This window comes from Nuphar pumila, chromosome 2 (genome assembly GCF_984573655.1).
Source record: "Nuphar pumila chromosome 2, dmNupPumi1.hap1.1, whole genome shotgun sequence".
In the NCBI taxonomy this organism is placed as follows: domain Eukaryota; kingdom Viridiplantae; phylum Streptophyta; class Magnoliopsida; order Nymphaeales; family Nymphaeaceae; genus Nuphar; species Nuphar pumila.
In genome coordinates this window covers 6345365-6366525 of record NC_143250.1, presented here as the reverse complement: position 1 = coordinate 6366525, position 21161 = coordinate 6345365, and the positions used below count along the sequence as shown (strand labels likewise).

The following is a 21161-nucleotide window of genomic DNA, read 5'->3' as shown; positions in this document are numbered from 1 at the left end:
TCTTTTGTAACAAAGTGTTTTTGAAGATGAGCCTTTGTGGCTTCAATATCTTTCACATCGTCTCCTGTAAGAATGATGTCATCCACATATACCACCATAACAACTATGCCTGAGTTAGTTTTCTTGATAAATAGTGTATGATCTGCCGTTGATCTGTTAAAGCCAAAGCGTGACATCACTTCAAACAACTTTTGAAACCATGCACGCAGACTTTGTTTCAAGCCATAAATCATCTTTCTCAATCTACACACCTTCTGACACTCTCCCTCAACCTCAAATCCTGGAGGTTGTTGCATGTAAACTGTTTCAGATAGATCCCCATATAGAAATGCATTTTTCACATCTAATTTACATAAGCTTCAACCATGATGAACAACTACTGAGAGAACAAGACGAATGGTGCCCATCCGTGCAACAGGAGAAAATGTTTCAAAGAAATCAATACCATATGTCTGAGTATACCCTTTTGCTACTAATCTGGCCTTGTACCTTTCAATAGAACCATTCGATTTGTACTTTATTGTATATACCCATTTGCATCCAACAATGTTAGCATCTACTGGGGAATCAACTAGATCCCATGTATGCTGAGACACTAAAGCATCCATTTCTTCTTGCATAGCCAACTTCCAGCGGTTATCTAGCTCTGCCTGTTGATAGTTTAGAGGAATCGTTTCAGCAGATAAGGCTGAAATAAAAGTTTTCATCTGATTTCCAATTCTGACATCAGAGACAAAATGAGATATGGGATATAAGGTACATTGTCGTGTCCCCTTGCGTAGAGCGATAGGCCTGTTATCATCATCATGAAGATCACTATTGTCAGTAGTACTTACATCAGGAGAAGAAGATGATGGAGGCATTGTCGGAGGTGGAGCTCTACGCACATGTACCACTGGAGGATTATTAAATCGTGAAGATGATGAAGTTTGGTTCGGTAATGAGGGCACATATTCCAAAGGAAAAGGAGGTATATGTAATAGAAAAGAGTCAACTGGATCAACTTGCAGTGGGGAACCAGTACTAGAGTAATATGGAGTGGATTCCAAGAAAGATACATCCGCACTGACATACTCTCGGCGAGAAATAGGATCATAACTTCGATATCCCTTTTGATTTTTTGGATAACCTATAAATATGCATTTTGTAGCTTGAGCAAATAATTTATCAGGGTCAGGGCCAAGTTTGTGTACAAAACAAACACATCCAAATATTTTTGGTGAGAAAGAGAAGAGTGGGGCATTAGGTTTTAGGATATGTAATGGAATTTGATCACCCACAGAAGATGAAGGCATGCGGTTGATCAAATAACAAGCAGTGGTAATCACATCACCGCAATATAACGCAAGAACATTGGATTAAATCATAATGGTCCAGGCAACATCAAGCAGGTGCCAGTGTTTTCGCTCAGCCACCCCATTTTGTTGAGATGAATAGGCACAAGTAGTTTGGGGTTGAATGCCATGATCTTAGTAAAATTGTAACAGAACAATCTTGACAATAGATTCAAACTGAGTTTTTATTTCAAGAATTAAGGATTGGATAATACTTGGAACTTTAGATCGTTCTTTTATTAAAAACACCCATGACAACTTAGAGAAATCATCAACAATAACAAGATAATATCGACACTGAGTCCTAGTAGGAATCTTACTAGGACCCCATACATCTGCATGAAGAACTTCAAAAACTTTATGACTAGATTGACTCTGACTCGAAGGGAACGAACTTCGATGATGCTTGCCCAACTGACATGCTTCACACTGAAATGATGTAGTAGAAGGAATTTGAGGAAAGACAGAACAAAGCTTTGACAATGAAGGATGACCAAGACGACGATGCCACTGAACAGGACTGGATGAGTGTTCCACTGCAGCATGAACATTACCCACTGGATGATGTAGGTAGTAGACTCCATTTTCTTCGTAGCCTCCACCAATCTTCTTTCCCGTCAGCAAATCCTGAAAATGACAACCCACCAGATCAAAAATTATTCTACAGTTTTGTTCTTTTGTAAGGCAACTAACAGAGAGTAAACTTTGAGGAAAGTTGGGAGCATGAAAAAAATTTTCAACTGTAAGGAGGATATAGAAATATTTTCCTGACCAACAACCGGTGAGGAACTCCCATCGGCTAATGAGACTCCTCGATGAACAATAATATCCTTTAGATCTGAAAAGACAAGCGAATTTCCAAACAAGTGTCTGGATGCACCAGAGTCAATAATCCACTTACTGTCATTCGGATGAAGATGATTCCCTGTTGAGTAGGCAACACCAGCTACAGGAGGGGTGGAACTCAAAGGGCGAAGAGCTATCAGCTCATCATATTCAGCTCGACTGAGGGTGATACTGTCACTTGCAGAGATATTATCATGTATATTTGTTGCCTCTGGTGTAGTAACATTTGCTTTTGGAGCATATGACTTTGGTGAAGAAGAGGTTGGCCGACCATGCTTATCCCAACAACGATCTTCTAAATGTCCAAATTTTCCACAGAATGTACATTGAATTTTTCCTTTGCCTCCCATACCTCGTCCTCTGATATTCTGAATATTTCTACGCCCATAACCAGATGAGACAACTAGAGCAGATGACTGGGTCACAGGCTGAGAGTGTGGAAGAAAGATCACAAGTCTACTCAGACGATTGTATGCATCAGCAAGAGTAGTATCTGATCCAGTCAACATTTGGACTTTTGCAACAGAGAATTCTGAAGATAAACCTGTAAGAAACCGAGCAACCATAGTCTGTTCTTGATGATCCTTTTGCTTCGAACAACAAAGAGGCTTGTGAGCATTGAGTCTTTCAAACGCAACTTTGACGGAGGCATAGTACTGGGCCAAGGTCTGATCTCCCTGCTTTAAATTATATATCTCCTGTTCGACTTGCAGGATACGACTCACATTAGTCTCTTGTGAGTACGTATCTCGAAGATTGTCCCATATCTGTTTGGCTGTATTATAGTAAATTAAACCATCCTCAATATGAGGTTCAACACTATTCATGATCCATGACATAACTATGTCATTATATTCATCCCAAGTAACGTATTTTCCCACCTTTTCATTGGGTTCATCTTCCAACAAAATATGTTTTCTACGATGTCCAGATACCGACATCATAAAAGTTCTGGACCACCTGGCATAATTAGTTTCATTCAACCTTATAGAAGAGCCGTACGAGAAGGGATTTGCAAAAGCCTTATACTCCCCACTATGTTCAATTTTGGAATCACATTTCGAAGTTTCACCCATATTGAATATTTAATTCTATTTCAGCTGCCAAAAAAAAATCAGATTCACTCACTTGAACAACGAGTTTTATAATCACACGTTAGGCAAGTCCACGACTACACAGTTTGCCACACCAGAAATAAAATCTTGACAGGCTACAAGCGATAATAGTGTGTTTTACAATCACGCATCAGCCAATACTACGACCAGCAGCTGTACTCAACACAAAATCCCACAACAGTAGATAAAAGCTTCCCACAAACAAAATATTTTTCCACACAGCAGGAAATCACGACTGCTGCTTCCACGACAGAAACACAATTGATACTAACATGCTGCTTTCACATCACACATGTTAAAAAAAATCATGACACAACAGAGAATCACGACTGTTGATATTCATATTCTGAAATCGAACAACCAAATAAGATTTGAGAAGAACTCGACACCCAGATTCACGACCAACGATAATATGCACACGCAGAAAATAAAAATCACGACAGCTGCTGCTCCCAAGCATATAAATCACGACAACCAAAAAAAATTTCGTTGCTTCAGGGCACCATTAAAACAGTCATATCCCAATCACAAAAACAACACAGGAAATGAGATTGCCGCTGCTCCCAAACACAAAAATCACGGCAACTGCTCCCAGACACAGGAATCACGAAAAAAAAAAAATCCCACAACTCAAGGGTTACGATAAGAGATCACCTGAAGACACGCATCCACCGTGTCCCTTAGATCTGATGACAGATCTTGGTCATGACCTTAGTCAGACACCAGATCTGTTATCAGATCTTACGCAAAAAAAAATGACTGTGCACACCTGGTTCCAACTTTTCTTTTCATTGGTGTAGATCAATCACGATCGATCGCGCTCCCGAGATCAATGGCTCTGATACAATGTAGAAGTTTAGATGAGATGCGCAGGAACCTAGGCAGAGAGAGAGAGAGAGAGAGAGAGAGAGAGAGACGGTTGTGAAATAAGATAACACGTTAAGTTTGATTAGGGCTAATCTCTATGTTAAATAGAGAGAGGCCAAAGAAAGAAATTACACACAAGTCCCTCATTAAACATTAAATATCAAATAACCTCTAGTCTAGGAAAACTTAAACTTAAAACCTCTTAATCTCAACAGTTTAGCCATAGGGGTAGTTTAGTCTTTTTACGCATATTCTTTTTAGAATATGTTTTGTAATTGTTCTTTTTTTATTCTTTTGTATTTTTATTTTTCTTATTTTTATTTTTTTTTTGTAAAAGGTGGAAAGCACCTTGGAGGGGCCCACCATCTAGTCGTTGGGCCCCATCCAACGGTCACATTTGTGACCGTTGGAAGGGGCTCCAACGGCTAGAGGTGGAGCCTCTCCAAGGACTCCACCTCCTCTATTTAAGGGGGCTTCCCCCTTGTGTATTCTCATGCTTGTGGGATTATAACCCAAGCTCTTTTAGTGAAGCTTATGACTTTTGGATTCGCATTTGCGCATTTGTGAGTTTATATTGTGCTGTTTGTGCACAAGTGTTCTTGTTATGCGTGTGTGCTCACTTTTGATTCTAAGAATATTGTAATATTATTCAGGTGGTGATCACAAGGCTGTTTGACACTACATGCCCTAAAAGTTAAGGGGCCTCTTTGTTTTGGAAGGTGATAAGGTGAATTTTATGTCACAACCATGTCAGTAGAGACTGTCTTGCCGCTTGTATTCTCATTGTGAAATTTCAAACCTTTTTGATGCTTTGTGCTTAGGAAAGCATGCATGGGAAAGTAGATGCAACTATTTCTGTAGATAGCTGCATGCTTCAATATGTGGATATTCTGCTTTTGAGCTGATTGTTGTGATTATAAATAAACTATAAGTAGCCAAGCTATCATTATGGTGGAAAATGTTACATGAAGAGATATGGGATCTTGTCTCAAGATTCATGGCCTGACTCCACTTATGAAGACTTGTGTTCAGTTTCCTGTTATAGTTTTTAAAAATGTCTGACGGATATGGGTGTGCCAATGTGCCTTATCTTTCAATTCCATCTTCCTGAAAGAATGCAAATTTATTAAGAGTTAGTATTTCTCCACCATAACCGAGTGCTCTTGAGTAACACATGGTTCTTGGATACAAAACATGGCCTTTCTTTTGACATTTAATAATCTGTTGCTAAATTTTGATCCTCCTTTTTATCCATTGAAGCTTTTTAGTTGTTGTTTCTCTTTTCTATGCATCTTAATGACTTCCTGGGAATGGGGTTGTTTCTTAGTTTAACCCTTGATCTTTTCCTCAGCATTTAACAGAATTCTAACCCACAAATCAGTTGGTTAAAAAATAATATGGAAATGAAATCCAAGAACATTTTCAACCTCCAACCTCTATTCTGAAATTTTGTTTTACAAATTGTATATGACGAGTCCAAAGTTTGCAGCTGCTTTTGGTCATTTCTCTAATTTAACAACAGATATGAATTTTGTGCATTATGATCAATAATTTTTCAATGGATACCTCTTATGAAGATGTATGCTGTTTTGTCCAGGAGCTCAGTTAGAACCACATTTTCAAGAAGTTTGCCTGAACAGGACTAGAACTTTATTTTTGTTCAGCCCCTTTCATCTTTTTGGTGATAACTTTGTTTCTTTGTGCATCAGACATATGTTATTAAGAAAATGAGGGACTTGACCAAGGAGGGGCTGCAACGTACTGACAAGCGAATTGGCCTTATGAATGAAATCTTAGCAGCTATGGATACAGTGAAGTATGTTCGTCTCTCTATCTTTTATTTTGAAAAATTCACACCTTCATTTTTCATATTTTGAATCGTCCATTGGAAAATGATGGTTCTGAACCATTGTATACAGATGTTATGCATGGGAGAAGAGTTTCCGAGATAAAGTGCAAGGTGTCCGCAATGATGAACTTTCATGGTTTCGGAAATCACAGTTGCTAGCAGCGGTAGGGTAAAATTGGAAAGATAAACTTATGCTACTTCCAAACTGAGTAACTTACGCTGCATTTATTCTCAGCTTTTGTGCAGTGATGCATGAACTCTCCATCTGGGAATTTTTGCAGTTTTCCTTTCTCACTAATCCAGTGGTTATATTATAAATGATGATTATAGTTCTGACTGAAATTTTTGCATTCTTTCAGTGCAACAGCTTTATCCTGAACAGCATCCCAGTTGTGGTGACAGTAGTTTCTTTTGGGATGTACACATTGTTAGGAGGGGAATTGACACCTTCAAAGGCTTTCACATCTCTCTCCCTATTTGCTGTCTTACGTTTCCCTCTGTTCATGCTTCCTAATTTGATAACCCAGGTACTTTGACTTGAATGAAATTTGGTCTTGTATATTCCTTTTTTGCTGTTGTTTTTGTGGCTGGTGTTTCAGTATAAAGTTCTGATATAGACGAACTTGTAAAATTGATTGAAGACAATGGAGGAAATTAAGGTTGTTGTCACAAAATATAACTTTAACCTTGTGGAGATCTCCCAGCTTTCATGCTTCAAGAAAGCTGTGTACAGTAGAAAGAACTCATTGATGTCAGTGCACTAAGAATGAAAACTATAGGAAAGGTTTCTTACATGTCCTTTTGGTGTTTCCATCACTTTAACATATGATCTTTTTTTTTCCATTGTAGTTGAACTTGAGCAATTCCTACAAGGTCAATTATTTCTAGATCAAAATGAATTGATTTGACCTTATGACGCATGTATTAAAACATGATGACCCCCACGCTCACTTGCGCAAGAAGAAAGAAGAGCAATATAGAAGAAAGGGGCTGCAGTTTCACGTCTGAAGAACTCAGCGTGTTTTCCAATAGCATTAGGTTATAAGTACATAACTAATACAATTTTTAGGGTATGAAAATACCCTCTAATGACTTGGAGAAATACAATATTACAAAAATTGGATCCGGTACACAAGCCAGGTCTGGTACTGTGCAAACCGGACTTGGATCCAAGATCCAATAGCAACTTCTTTTCAGCCTCCCTCAAGTTGTACATGGTCTTGGACCATGAACAACTTGCCTTTCAGCATCCAAAATCTATCTGTCCTTTGTCAGCCTTTTGGTGAATATATCTGCAACTTGCTCTTCAGTTCGCACAAAGGCAGGTTCAATCTCTTTTTCTTCAACCTTTTTTTTGACAAAATGTTGGTCTATCTCAATATGCTTTTCTCGGCTATGATAAATGAGATTAAAAGACATGTTAATAGCACTTTGATTGTCACACAACAATAGTGATCGTGCAATTGGTTCTCTCATCTCCGCTAGGAGATGTCTTATCCATGTAGCCTCAGTGGTAGCAACAACCATTGACCTGTATTTAGCCTCTGTACTTGACCTAGCAATGGCCTTTTGCTTTCTACTACTCCAAGAGATTATGTTCGATCCAATAAAACCACAATAACCAGACACTGATCGTCGTTCATCTGGATCACCCATCCAATCATCATCAGCATAAATAGTAATTTCATGTGCACCTTGATTTGATTCGCTTTTCCTATACACCAACCCATCACCAACCGTCCCCTTTAGATACCGTAGTATCCACTTAATTGCCTCCATGTGTGATATATGAGGTTGATGCATAAATTGGGACACCTGATTAACCAAATACACTATGTCGGGTCTAGTAAAAGTTAAATATTACAGCATGCCAACTATACTACGATACCTAGTGGGATCCCCATATAAATCCCCTTCTTCAGAACTTAGTTTCTGATGGATGATGCTTGGAGTTGCCAATGACTTACAATCCTCCATGCTTGCCCTGCTAAGAATATCCATCATGTATTTGTGTTGAGTAAGAGTAGGTGTATCACACATCTTATCAACTTCAACTCCAAGAAAATAGCGCAAATCTCCCAAATCTTTCATTTTGAATCTCAGACTTAATAACTTCTTTACTTCCTCAATATGGTCTCTACAGTTCCCGTTGAAAAGACAGTTGTTAATATATATATATATATATATATATATATATATATATATATAATCTTTTGTATTTTCCACTAGGGGCAATTTAGTCCTTTTCTATTATGTAAATAGACATGTCTACTAGGGACATTTTTTGCCTTTTTATTTTTATTTTTTGCCATATTTTCAGCATGGAGAGGATTGATTGTGTTGAAAGAGAGGAGGGCCATCATTTATGCATAAGATTCAACCCAAACTTCGTGATTGTGGTGCTGATGTCAGCATCCAACCCAAGGACTAGGATGTGGGGGCTGGGGTTGCAGAAACTGATGTGAGCATCAGCTAGTTGGTGATTTTAGGAGATTTTTAAAGAAAATCTCATGCGATTTAGGCAAGTTTTTATTTTTCGTGGAATTTCTAAGAATGTCCACATTTTAAGGTGCATATCTGGACAGATTTGGGAATCTGTTGATTCTGTCTGGATTTTTGGGTATTTTAAGGAGTGAGATTGGTATAGTTTGGGTCGCTTTGCATTAGAAGGGCCTGGAATCAAATTTGGTGCGGATTGGATATGGATTTTGGGAGTTTTAATGAATTTTCAAGTGAAGAATAGGTGGTGGTAACCCTGTTTTGCTCTAGTTGTTTGTTGCTGCACATTTTAATCAATTTTTCTGCACTCTTATTTGCTTGTTTTTTCAGATTTGTATTTTCTTGTGCTATTATGATTGTGTGGTAGTGTAAAGTGAAGTTTCCAAGTAATGAATGGGTGGCGGTAACTTTGTTTTGGCCTAGCTTTGTTATTGCTGTAATGAAACAAGTGGAAATACAAATAGAAAGCCCACTAAAAACTTACAAGAAACAATAGAGATTGCACAAGCAATAATCCACTATGGGACAATACAACATTTGAGTGAGAATAAATACAAAGGCACAAAAGAGCCACAATGGGCACACACACAACACATAAAATAAATGACTTTGTAGTGAGAAATGCTTTGAGAGCTACAAAGGGGGAAACCCCTATTTATATTACAGCCAAGAGATAATGGGGACAGCCCAACTAGCTGTTGGGCTAGCTCCCAACGGTCATATTTATGACCATTGGGAGCAGCCCAATAGCTAGTTGGGCTGCTGCCCCAACCAGAGTTACCGGAAATGCCTAGGTAAGTAGGGAAGCACGCTTTCCCGAAGGGTGTCTCGGAAGCATGAAACGTTGCGCTTCCGAAACGCGTTGGGAAGCACGCTTCCCCTTGCTTCCCCCATTTTTTTTCATTTTTTTTATTTTTTCTCTTTTTTCGCTTCCCCCTTGCTTCCTAGGTCGCTTCCGGTTTGCTTCCGAGACGATTCCTGATTTGCTCCTAAGTCGTCCCACGCTTTCTGCTTCCTAAAATTTTGAAAGTGTCTCGCTTCCCGCTTCTGCTTCCGCTTCCTCGACTGACAACCATGGTTCATACAAAAACATCTTTTTCCTTAACCAAATTACAAAATGATTCTTTAGGGAGATTAAAAAAATCTGTAGTAGAGATTTCCGCTCCCATGTCCTTCCCCAAGAATGAAAAATTTTCTTTGTTTTTTTTCGCTCTCTTTACAAAGAAGCGGATGCTTATGATGTTCGAGATATTTTACCCCCAAGAATGAAAATTTGTAAAAGTCAACAAAGTTTAGAAGCCAGTGAAAAGAGATCACTACAACACTTGCAGAAGTTTGAAAGAATAAAGAAAGAAAGCAGAAGGTTGAAACCCTGGCCTATCTATCCAGAACAATCTTCACGAGAGGAGGGACCGAGGAAAGCGCGATAGAGTGGAACGGAAGCCTGGGTGTCCAGACAGGCAGATAGACAGATAGGCCCAGGGATAGTGGAGTGTATAACCACTATGTTTTCCTTAACCCACCCAGAATACTGTTTTTTTCTTTCTAACTAGATATCCCACCAAGGTGATCCAAACCACTGCCACTACAGTTTCACTACTTACCCTTCTCTATAATGAAAGCTCCCATTAGGAATTTCGCAAAAGGAAAGTGTTCCTCCTCCCATACATAATTGTCCTAAAACCATGCAGCCTTAAAGAGATTTGCACAATTGCATGGAGCAAAGAGGTGGGATACTGACCAGACTATGATACAGGATATATCTGCTAGCGATGGAGAGCCTCCTCTTTTGCAATTTGTCCAACATCAAGGTCTTCTATTTGCCAAGACTCAGCTTCTAAATATCTCTAAAACCAAAGATCTAATAATGAAAAATAGCAAGATTTGATGGTGAAAGTACTCTCAGTTCTTTTTTCTTTAATTCGTGTCCTCTTACTCTGGATTCAGTGGTTTGTTTTCCACCCAATTCTGTTATATCCGATTAATGACCAAGTTCCTCATCAGAGGTGTTGAATGTGATGCTGACTGCACTTGCTAGAGCTGTGGCCATAAAACTCTTGCAAGGTTTATGCTTTATGTGCCACAATCTTTGTAACGACCCCAACTCATACCCTTTGAAAATGCGGAATATATATATATATATATATTTTAAACAGTGCGAAAAACTTTCCAGAGACCCGGGGTTCTCACAGTTCCAATTCCAATTGAATAGCCCAACACCACAAACGAACTTACAACCATCACCCGTAAAAACCAAAACAAATTCTTTATTTAAGAATTAAGAGTAAATTTCAGAGACAATGTTTTATTCGACTCAAAGTAAAGCAACAACTGAAAAAGCAAGAAGAACTGAAACAAAAGAAAGAGTTACTCTGTCCCCTGCTGAAGCCGTCAAGCCCAAGTATGACTCTCATCCATTCCCAGAAGCCAATCCAACTTCACTGCTCACCATTTTCTGTGGAAAACCAACAAAGTGGGGTGTCAGAACCGAAATTCTGAGCACATCTACTTCTAAAGTAACCAGGTGAGACAAAGAACATGGATAAAATTTCATGTAATAATTTGAGTGAGTGCAGATATAACAATTTGCAGAATTTAAGTAACCATACATGCAACCCGTTACATATGCTAAGAAGGAAGAAGCAGTAAGACATAGGCATATACAAGAACTAAGTAACAAAGTCTTTTAATCATGTATTTAGGAAGTAAATAAGATACACCCACCATCATTTTATGATTTAGAGAACCCAAATATGCATGATCTAGTGCATAGCAGGAAAATGCATGATTATGTGCAGTGCGATTTCTTTTGTTATCTTTCGTTTAAGTTCTCTTTTTTCATATGCATGCCCTAATGCACGCAACTTTAAATTCTTTTTTTTAATTATCGTTGCCCGCGGATACATCAAACGGGTACAATCCCCTAGGTTAAGTAGGTTTACAAGGTAGCTTAGCACACAATTTGTATTTTATTATTGGGTTCTAACTTAGCCCTCGACCGAATCACCTTCAGAACATTAGACCTTCACATCTAACGTCGGGGGCAAAAAGGACACCCCACGCCCACAAGTGCCACTTCCTTAGTGCCATAAACAATAACTGTGTCAAAACACACCACCCCCAGGTAAAGTGACAGACTCTCCCTAAAACCGTGACCAGGAGAAAGAACCTCAATATTGGGTTCAGGGGACAAAAATAAAGCACACGGAGTTTTTGTATCCTCACAGTCTTCTCAAGACTGGATCTCTAAGATCTTCATTTTCTAGATGGAAGACCTCAGAACAATATATTACACTGTTCTTATTTTTTATATTTTTATTAAAGTCAGTTCTTTAAGTTTGCAACATCATATGCAAAAGTAAAGTAAAAACCCGCATCCTCCTTTGCAGGGACCCTTACGGGACTCCAGCCCGGACAAATAGAACAGTGTAGTAGTATGCCATACCATCTTATGTGGTTTAAGTGATGCAGTCAAAAATATATGTGAAAAGAAATCAAACCCACGGCTCTACAGGCCGGTGATGGTCCATTTAGGCCATCGATGCATCACATAATAAAACCAAAGTAATGTTTTATTCATAACACTAAGCCAAAGTGCCAAATGCAATTGTACTCATGCAAATATAAATCCAATCATAAGCATGTCATTTCTCAATCATATGCATCCTTGTTATGTGTGTTACCTACATTAGATACGTGTATTCACCAATGCATACCTCTTTTGAGTGTGTGAGTGTGCACATACATTACACATTCTCACCAAACATACATGCTCACAAAAATATCAATAACTGATCCATGATCACATTAATGATTACATAATCAGGGCAATTAACTATTGCTTAACAAGGTCAATCACATACACATATCTGTAACGACCCCAACTCCTACCTTTGAAAAATGCGGAATATTTTTTTTTCTAAGAGTCGCGGCAAACTTCCCAGAGACCTGGGGTCCCTACAGTTCCAATTTCAGTTGGATAACCACACACCACAAAGCAACTTACATTTATCAATCATAACCAATCCACTGAACTCTTTATTAATGAATCAATAAGACTAATATGTTCAATGTCAAAAGTGAAATATCAATTGCAGGAAATCAGAAGAACTAAAAGAAAACACAGGTAGAGCCACTCTGTCCGTAAGTGAAGCCGTCTGAAACAAATGTGACCCTCTTATCCCTCAGAAACGAGTCGACTTCACTGATCACCTGTGCCTGGGAAAAATCAATAAAATAAGAGGGTCAGAAATCCGAAGAATTCTGCGTACAGGTTTCCCTAATGAATCAAATAAGAAAAAGAGCATAAATAAGATCCATGTAATATTTTGAGGAATACGATTATAATCAATTCCTAAGTCAATTAACCATTCATGCATAATTAAACATTTAACAGGAGGGAACACGAAATATGTAACATTGATCACAACTTAATCAATAAGGCAATTAAATGCAAAAGAGCTCAACATCATACAATAATCAACATAAACAACCAAGTGAACAGGTAAACATGCATGAACTAATGCATAACAAGAATATGCATGATTTATGTGCAATGTGTGAACCATTTATTATCTTCCATTTAAGTTTTCCTCTTTCCATATGCATGTCCTATTAAATGCACACAATCCTTAAGTTCCTCTTTTTAATTTATCATTGCCCGCGGATACACCAAACGGGTACAATCCCCGAGGTCAAGTACGGTTCCCGGGGTAGCTTCACACACAATTTGTATTTTATTACCGGGTTCCAAACTTAGCCCTCGACCGATATCAGGAAACAACACCATCCATCGGAACCTTGGAAAACAGCATCCAAAGTCGGGGACACCATGGAAAACAGCATCCACTGGCTTCACTTTCTTGGTATACCAAAACAAACTCACAGCTGTAACTAACACACCACTTCCGGGTAAAGTGGCGGATTCTCCCTAAAACCGTGGCTAGTAGAAGAACCTCAATATCGGCTTCAGGGGCAACAAAACGCACACGGAGTTTTTTGTATCCTCACGGTTTCCCCTAAACCGCAATATCCAAGATTCCCACGCTAAAGCAGGGACATCAAGGAGAAAGTGAATTACACTGTTCTTTATTTTCATTTATCTGGTTATTAATTCATTTCTTTTACATTTGCAAATTTACATGCAGAATTAATAACATAAGCTTGCACATTAGCATGCTAAGCTTTTCACGGGACCACAACCCATAGAACAGTGCGGTAAAACAACAATATCACATTTGATTTGTTGCAATGCATCAAAATAATTAAAATGGAGAACAACTAGTTCTCGAGGCTCACTCAGCCCCTGATGATCCAAATGACCATCAATGCATTCATAAGCAAAAATCATCAATCGCATGCTTCCATGCATTATTTTTCACATGCTTTTCAGTGCACATTCGTGTATGCAAATTTTTGTGCATAAACAATAAATTTATAAACATATGCATGAGTTCGCACATATCCAAGTTAAAGATGCATGCTTCCATTAAATGCTTTCATTCCATACCATGGTTGTCAGTTGAGGAAGCAGGAGCGGGAAGCGATACGGGAAGCGGGAGCGGGAAGCGGGAAGCGAGGCACTTTCAAAATTTTAGGAAGCGGGGAAGTGGGGGACCACTTAGGAGCGATTCTCGGAAGCGACCTAGGAAGCGTCTCGGAAGCGACCTAGGAAGCGTCTCGGAAGCGAGGGGGAAGCGAAAAAAATAAAAATAAAAAATACAAAAAAATTGAAAAAAACAGGGGAAGCGAGGGGGAAGCGTGGGGGAAGCGAGGGGGAAGCGCGCTTCCCATTAAAGGGAAGCGCGTCCCCCATTAAAGGGAAACGCGTCCCCTATTAAAGGGAAGCCCGCTTCCCAAAAAAGGGGGACGCTTCCCCCCACGCTTCGGAAGCGCGACGTTCCGCGCTTCCGAAGCGCGCTTCCCCTTTTAGCTAGGCGCTTCCGGTAACTCTGTTCCATACACATGCTCATATCCCATATATGATTTTATTTAGCCTATGCGTTCCTGTCCATGCGTGCTTTAATAAATATGTTCATGTCATATACACACTTTGATGAAATTACACATCTTAATCAGCATGTGAATCCTTCAAATGGTGGTGCATGTGTCAATCCATCAAGTTAGTGTACGATATGCATAAGATGTAACTTTGCAGTAAATACTTTGATTTTAGCTTAATGTGTGAAATGCAGGAAAACAAAACACATCATGCTCTTATACACATAGGTCTGAATATCAGGTAAGCATAAATATGAAAACTTCAAGAAGAACTGAACCTACACAAGCTACTTTAACTCAGCCTAAAATATTTAGTTTAAGCCTTGGAAAACAGCCTGTACGATAACCACCGAAAACATTTACATGATTAGCTAAATTAGGATAACACTCATAACGTTTGTGCCATACAACTTACATGGGTGTATGCCTAACAGTCTTTGCACGTCCATATGCCTCTTAATTACCTTGTAAATAGACATGACAGGATTTATAACAGTCTGCAGCTTGACTGCCAATAGATAATAAACACTCAACAATATTACTATGATGTTGGCTGAACCCAACACTATATGATGTTGTAGCTTAGAAAACCTTTGGAACTGATAATTCTACATACAGCTAAAAGAAATAAAAAGACCTCAAGATGCAAACCTGCAGCAGTACATGTTTTAATATAACAAAAAGGAAAACTCAAAAAGAAAATTCTGGTTTAACAGTAATAGCACAAAAGAAGAGTTGGGGCCTGTTATCAGCAGGCCAGCGCATGTTTATGAACATATGCGAAAAACTGGAAGTTGAAACACGCTGCAACCTCACGTAGTATGCATATTCAGCATGCATGAACCTAAAGTTTTGATTTCTTTCCTAGATGGGTATGCTTCCTGCATGAGTATTATTCATATGCTTAGAACAAGAACACAAGTATAATCAAAGTTTCTTCCATGATTCATGCTTACTCAAACAAAGCAACATAATTCAAGTGTCCTTCAACATGATATTTCTGAAAACCCAAAATAATCAAGAACAAACACCTACTAACTTATAATTTCTATGTAATAGAATTCTGTTTGGAATAGAAACGACCTACACAGAAAATCACGTTCTTGACATGCATTGGAAAACACATAGTTAAGGAAATCTGGAATTTAGGAAACACACTACATCTAAAAAGAATCGAACCAGTGGCCCAGTCCAAACTGGGTCTAGCACACAGCCAGACCCACCCAGCCGACCCAGTGGGCTGGGTCAGGTACTCAGCCCAGCCGACTGAGTACCTGGGCCCTAAGCATGAAAAATTTTCTGTTAACTCTGTTTTTTTTTCTTTTTCAAAAGATTACATTTATATCTAATTTATTACACAACAACCTTCAAGAGTATGGAAATACATGGATTTCTTCCATGGATTTTAGAGTAAATGTCTAGATTTACTCATCCCTAGGCTTTTACACCAAAATATTTACATGGAAATCGTTCGTTTTCCTCACTTAACCCAAAGGAAAAACCCGTACCTCTACAATCCAACATTTTGGGGGTTGCGGCTGACGTGAGGAGGCGAGCTATTCCACCGGCCTCGACTGCTCCGGTGTCGTGATGGTTGCACGCAAGGGAAGAGGACAGGAGAAGAGGGCTGCTGGTGGCTGCAGCTTTCCGGTGACCTCCAGCCTTCCACTGTACGCCCACACGAGAGAGAGAGACGAGGGAGACGAGGGAAGAGGCTGAGACCCCCTCTTCCACCTCCCATATATCGCCGAACCCCCCTTCTTCCGAGATGGGTGGGGTTTCGGTTACGCCTGTGTAACCCCCCCTCTTTCCTGATTTGCTAGGGTTTTATCGGGCAACCCTTATCGGGTTGCCCCTTGCCTTTAAAAACTTACAGGGGCGCGGCTCGGGTCCGGACTCGAGGCCCGTAACCCGACCCCCAACTATATGGATCCATCAGTTGGATCCGAATGGATCCAACTGTGGATCCTCGGATAATTAAATAAATAAAATTTAAATTTTATTTATATATTCTTCTTCTTATTATATTATTAGTTTTATTATGGATATGGATATAAGGACCATTTTATGGATCTTAGATCCATATGTTGGATCCATTTGGATCCAAACACGGATCCAACATTAAATACTCGGTTTTTTCTTTTCTTTTCCTTTTTTTTATACTATTAATTATTTATTTAACTATTATAAGTATAGTTTTAATACCCCATGGTGGGTTATTTACGCATCCTTTTCTGGATTCGGTAACGGATCCGAGGCCCAAATTTAGAAAAGTACTCGTTATTTTCAAATAAATTTAAATAAATAAATTACAAAAATTGAGGTTATTACAATATCACTGGGCAGAGCTTATGAGCACATAAATTAACCTATCATGGAATGAACCGTATTATGAGCAACATTAACCATGACGAACATAGGTATGCTATTGAGCGTGTTCCGACACGCATCGGGCTGCTGCTATGCCTATTACAACATCGGTACAACCAACACCCCTCTATAGTTTCATAACAGAAAGTTTATTTTCTGTTTGGCACCAAAACAACCCACTCATATGCAATTTCTAGCACCAGATCTCATAATTCTCATAAACGAGTATGCCAATTCCTAATGGAACCAAGATCACTGACGAAAATAAAATTCTAGGTCAACTTCACTGCAAATATTTGGCCAAACGTATGAGTCTGTGTATGAGTAAACCAGAAACATGACTTCTTTTTATACTCAGCATACAATATACTTTCAGTTTTATTTAGTGAGTTCAACACTTTCTGCTTCAAGCATTAAGGCATCTCTAAACGTTCTGTACATGTTTTTATGCTATCGCAAATCAACATGTGCTAACCCACAATTTGAAACACACGAAAATCTGAGTATTAAAATTTAGAACATGCGATAATTTAGGCATGGGAATATACTCAGGACATGAAGAAAACTTTGAACATTCAGAAGTTAGCACCTGCGGTAGTTTAAGCAAGTAAATTAATCAGAACATGTGATTACAATTTCAGAACATCTGGTATAGTTAGCATGGACAATATTCAGAACATGCTATAGTTTGTAATATTATCATGATAGCACCTAAACATACTCAGACATCCGTTAAGCAGATTAGAATTGAGATTAAAAAACGCAGATTCGTTGATGCCAGCATTTTCAGATTTAGATTCCCATTCTAATACACAAATTCAGTTATATATATCATACAAACTTTCATAACATAAAATTTTCCACGTACGATAAAATGCTAAATACACATACCCAAACTTGAACATGACCAGTAATTTACTGAAACAATAATCTGCAAACATGTGTATCCCCTAGTACCCACTAGAAACAGAAAACCCATCGGTTCATACTAGAGTCTGGGTATCGTGATTCCAAATCAGAGTAGTCAGCAACCAACATAGCAGTACGTCATCAGACTTATCAAAACATGAAGGAGTGAAATTCAATAACCTAATGCATCAATGTACAGGGCTAATATGAAAAATTCCATAAAATCAACAACTCATTAATCACCCTTATTATAATAGAACCAAATTACGCAGGCGGTAACTCACAGAACAAAACTATACAATAACCAGAACTTATTTGCACAGATGTTACTAAACGTGTGCATGAAACAAACAAATCGGTTACCATAAGACCTGTCAAAATGTGAGGCATTCATCCGAGAACAACCTCTCAGGGGAATGGAAACAGGGAAATCCCTGTTTCACGACTTCAGGGCATCTGCCCCTTTCAGAGATCCAAAAGCTAACCCTTCCTTACTACTGTTACGAAATCCCTCGCTTCAATGTAGAAATCCAGAAAATAACCCCTCCCTGCCACTATTACGAAACCCCCTCTCCCCTCAAAATTGGGTTTTTTTTGGACTCCCACCCAGAGTTACCAGTCAAGGAAGCGGGATCGGGAAGCGAGGCACTTTCAAAAATTTAGGAAGCGGGGAAGCGTGGGACCACTTAGAAGAAAATTATGAACCGTCGCGGAAGCGAATCAGAAGCGACCTAGGAAGCGAATCGGAAGCGAGGGGGAAGCGGAAAAAAATGGGGAAGCGAGGGGGAAGCGTGGGGGAAGCACATTTCTCATAAAAGGGAAACGCGCTTCCCATAAAAGGGAAGCGCGCTTCCCAAAAAAGGGAGACGCTTCTCCACGCGTTTCGGAAGCGCGACGTTTCATGCTTTCGGAGCGCGCTTCCCCTTTTGCTTAGGCGCTGCCGGTAACTCTGCTCTCACCCACATGCCCGAGCACACGCTATACCCTAAAGGAAAAAGTACATGCATCCTACCAACCACGCGGAGCCCTCTGGGTTTCTTATCTCGAATCCATACACGGAATCGAACCCATCTTCGATTCCTCACCCAGACTCCAAAGAATAATCATACCTTTTTCATTGGTTTTCTGGCGATCGGAGGCTGCAGTCGCGAGGACAGGGTTGGCTGGTGTCGCTCCACTCACTGCCGTGACAGGGGGTTGCTCGAGGAGGCCGGTGATGGTTGCTGGTAGCTGGAGTTCGCCGACGACAGAACTCTTTTTCGGCGTGCGCACACTGACAGAGAGAGAGGGAGAGAGACAAAGTGGGAGGAAGAGATGAGAGGTGAGAGAGCGAGATTCCCCCTCCATCTCCTCTTTAACGAGCCGAAGCCCCCCTCTCTTCCGAGAAAATCGTAGGGAGTTGGTTACTACTTCCGTAACCTCCTCCCCCTTCCATTCTTGATACTCTGCAAGAATCGTGCCCCTTTAAAAAAAAAGGTGTCGGGTCCGAGTCCGAGCCTCGCGACCCGCGATGCCACTGGATCCAGCTTTAGCGTGGATCCTGGTCGCCTGTGAACGATGGATCCTCAGTTGGATCCATGTGGGTCCAACTATGTATCCGACCCATTTTACAAAAAATTACTATTGTTTTTCTTATAACCAATATTATTAGCTATTTATTTATTTTAGAATTGTTATTATACGTAAACTTTAATACCCATTTTGTAGGTTTATTATGGATCCGGGTAACGGGTCCGAACTCTGCGACTTGGGATCCAAATCCCAATTTGGATCCGGGCTGGTTATAAGAGTGGATCCGTCTAAAACTATTTACTGCTTTATTTATTTTATTATGATTTTATATATATATTAAAATATATATATGAGTATATGGATCCAGACCCATCTACGCGCTATCTTAATTAGTTATCACGTGAATAATTCAATTAATTTAAATTATTTCACTTATATATATACATATAAGTTTATACGAGATAAGTATACGTAAAGATCCCTTTATGGGTCCTAGATCCGAAATTTGGATCCGAGGCCCTAATTTAGAAAAATACCCATTATTTTCAAATAAATTTAAACAAATAATTGTAAAAAATCGAGATTATTACAATCCTAATGAATTGCAAAACTTGTGGACAGTTAGATTGCATCAACATAAAAGAGTCAAGTAAGAGGAAGGATAGTTCATTGAGATTTCCCTTCAAAATTTGTGTATGACTTTGCTGAGTGAGATATATAAGTGTCTCAGAAACCATGTCAAATAACAGCAAACAGGGGATCTTATTGGTGAAGGCTGTAGCCTGGATATATGATTGATACAAAAATGTCTTTCACTTTAATCCAACTCAGAAAGTTCTTGATTTCTTCCTTCCTACCATTCTGTTTTCTTCAATTTTTTCCTTGCTTATATTTCAAGCAACCTTAATGTGGTGTGCTATGTGAAACAGAATAGCTTGAGCATCTGTTCCAACATTGGTTAAAATTGTATCCTTTTAATTCCAAAAAATTATTTGTATTTTGTTTTTCATGTTAGTTTTCTTCATCTTTACTTCCATGGATCAGCATAATTTAGCTTATTAAACACTAAGTTCCGTGGATTTTCTCTTCTTGTTTTTGTAGGTTGTAAATTGTAATGTGTCACTAAAACGACTGGAAGAGCTATTCCTTGCTGAAGAAAGAGTTCTCCTTCCAAATCCTCCCCTCGAACCAGGGCTTCCTGCTATCTCAATCAAAAATGGTTTCTTCTCATGGGATACAAAGGTTTGTTGTCATGTTTATTACTTCATTCACTTTAACTGTATTGGGTTTATGGGATTTTGTTTAATCATGGTGTTCATCATTAATTTTATCTGCTGACTCTAATCTCACTGCAGAGGAAATAGCGTTGATATTGTTCAGTTTCTGGAAACATATTTTCCCATTTAGTCTCGTGTATATCATTTTTTCTAACCTTATAGATGTGATCTATATAGATTGTTTAGTAGAAAATAGGTTTTCAGACATATATTTGCAACATGTAAGCAGGTTTTTGAAGAGCTTCAAAAATCAACTGCTTACAATGTGTCAAATTTTTAAGAATAAAAAATCATATTTCTACGTTGAAAAAATATGATCCAAAAGTGTGTTTCCTAGCAAACAAAACATGCTGAACACATTTATGAGGTCAGATTGAGTGGATACAACTTGCATCTATGATTTTTCAACTAAATTGTACATACTTGTAGACTAGCAAATACTTATCAATATATAAACTAAAATGTGTGTATATATATATACATATATATATAACAGAAAACAGAAGAAAAAGAAAGGAAAAGGAACTGGGTGGAGGGGCAAGAGGAGGAAGCAGAAAAGAATGAAAACAAGGGAAGGAAAGAA

The 21161-nt window shown here is 38.9% G+C and overlaps 1 protein-coding gene across 1 annotated transcript in view; it reads left to right on the top strand.

The window, feature by feature from the left end:
• The window catches only part of LOC149844599 (ABC transporter C family member 2-like), a 191488-nt gene that overhangs the window by 110513 nt on the left and 59814 nt on the right, over positions 1-21161 (top strand). The window contains exons 13-16 of the mRNA XM_089994906.1: positions 5872-5978; positions 6082-6175; positions 6371-6538; positions 20403-20543. Of these exons, the coding sequence (XP_089851032.1) occupies positions 5872-5978; positions 6082-6175; positions 6371-6538; positions 20403-20543 (510 nt within the window). The remainder of the gene's footprint in view (positions 1-5871; positions 5979-6081; positions 6176-6370; positions 6539-20402; positions 20544-21161) is intronic.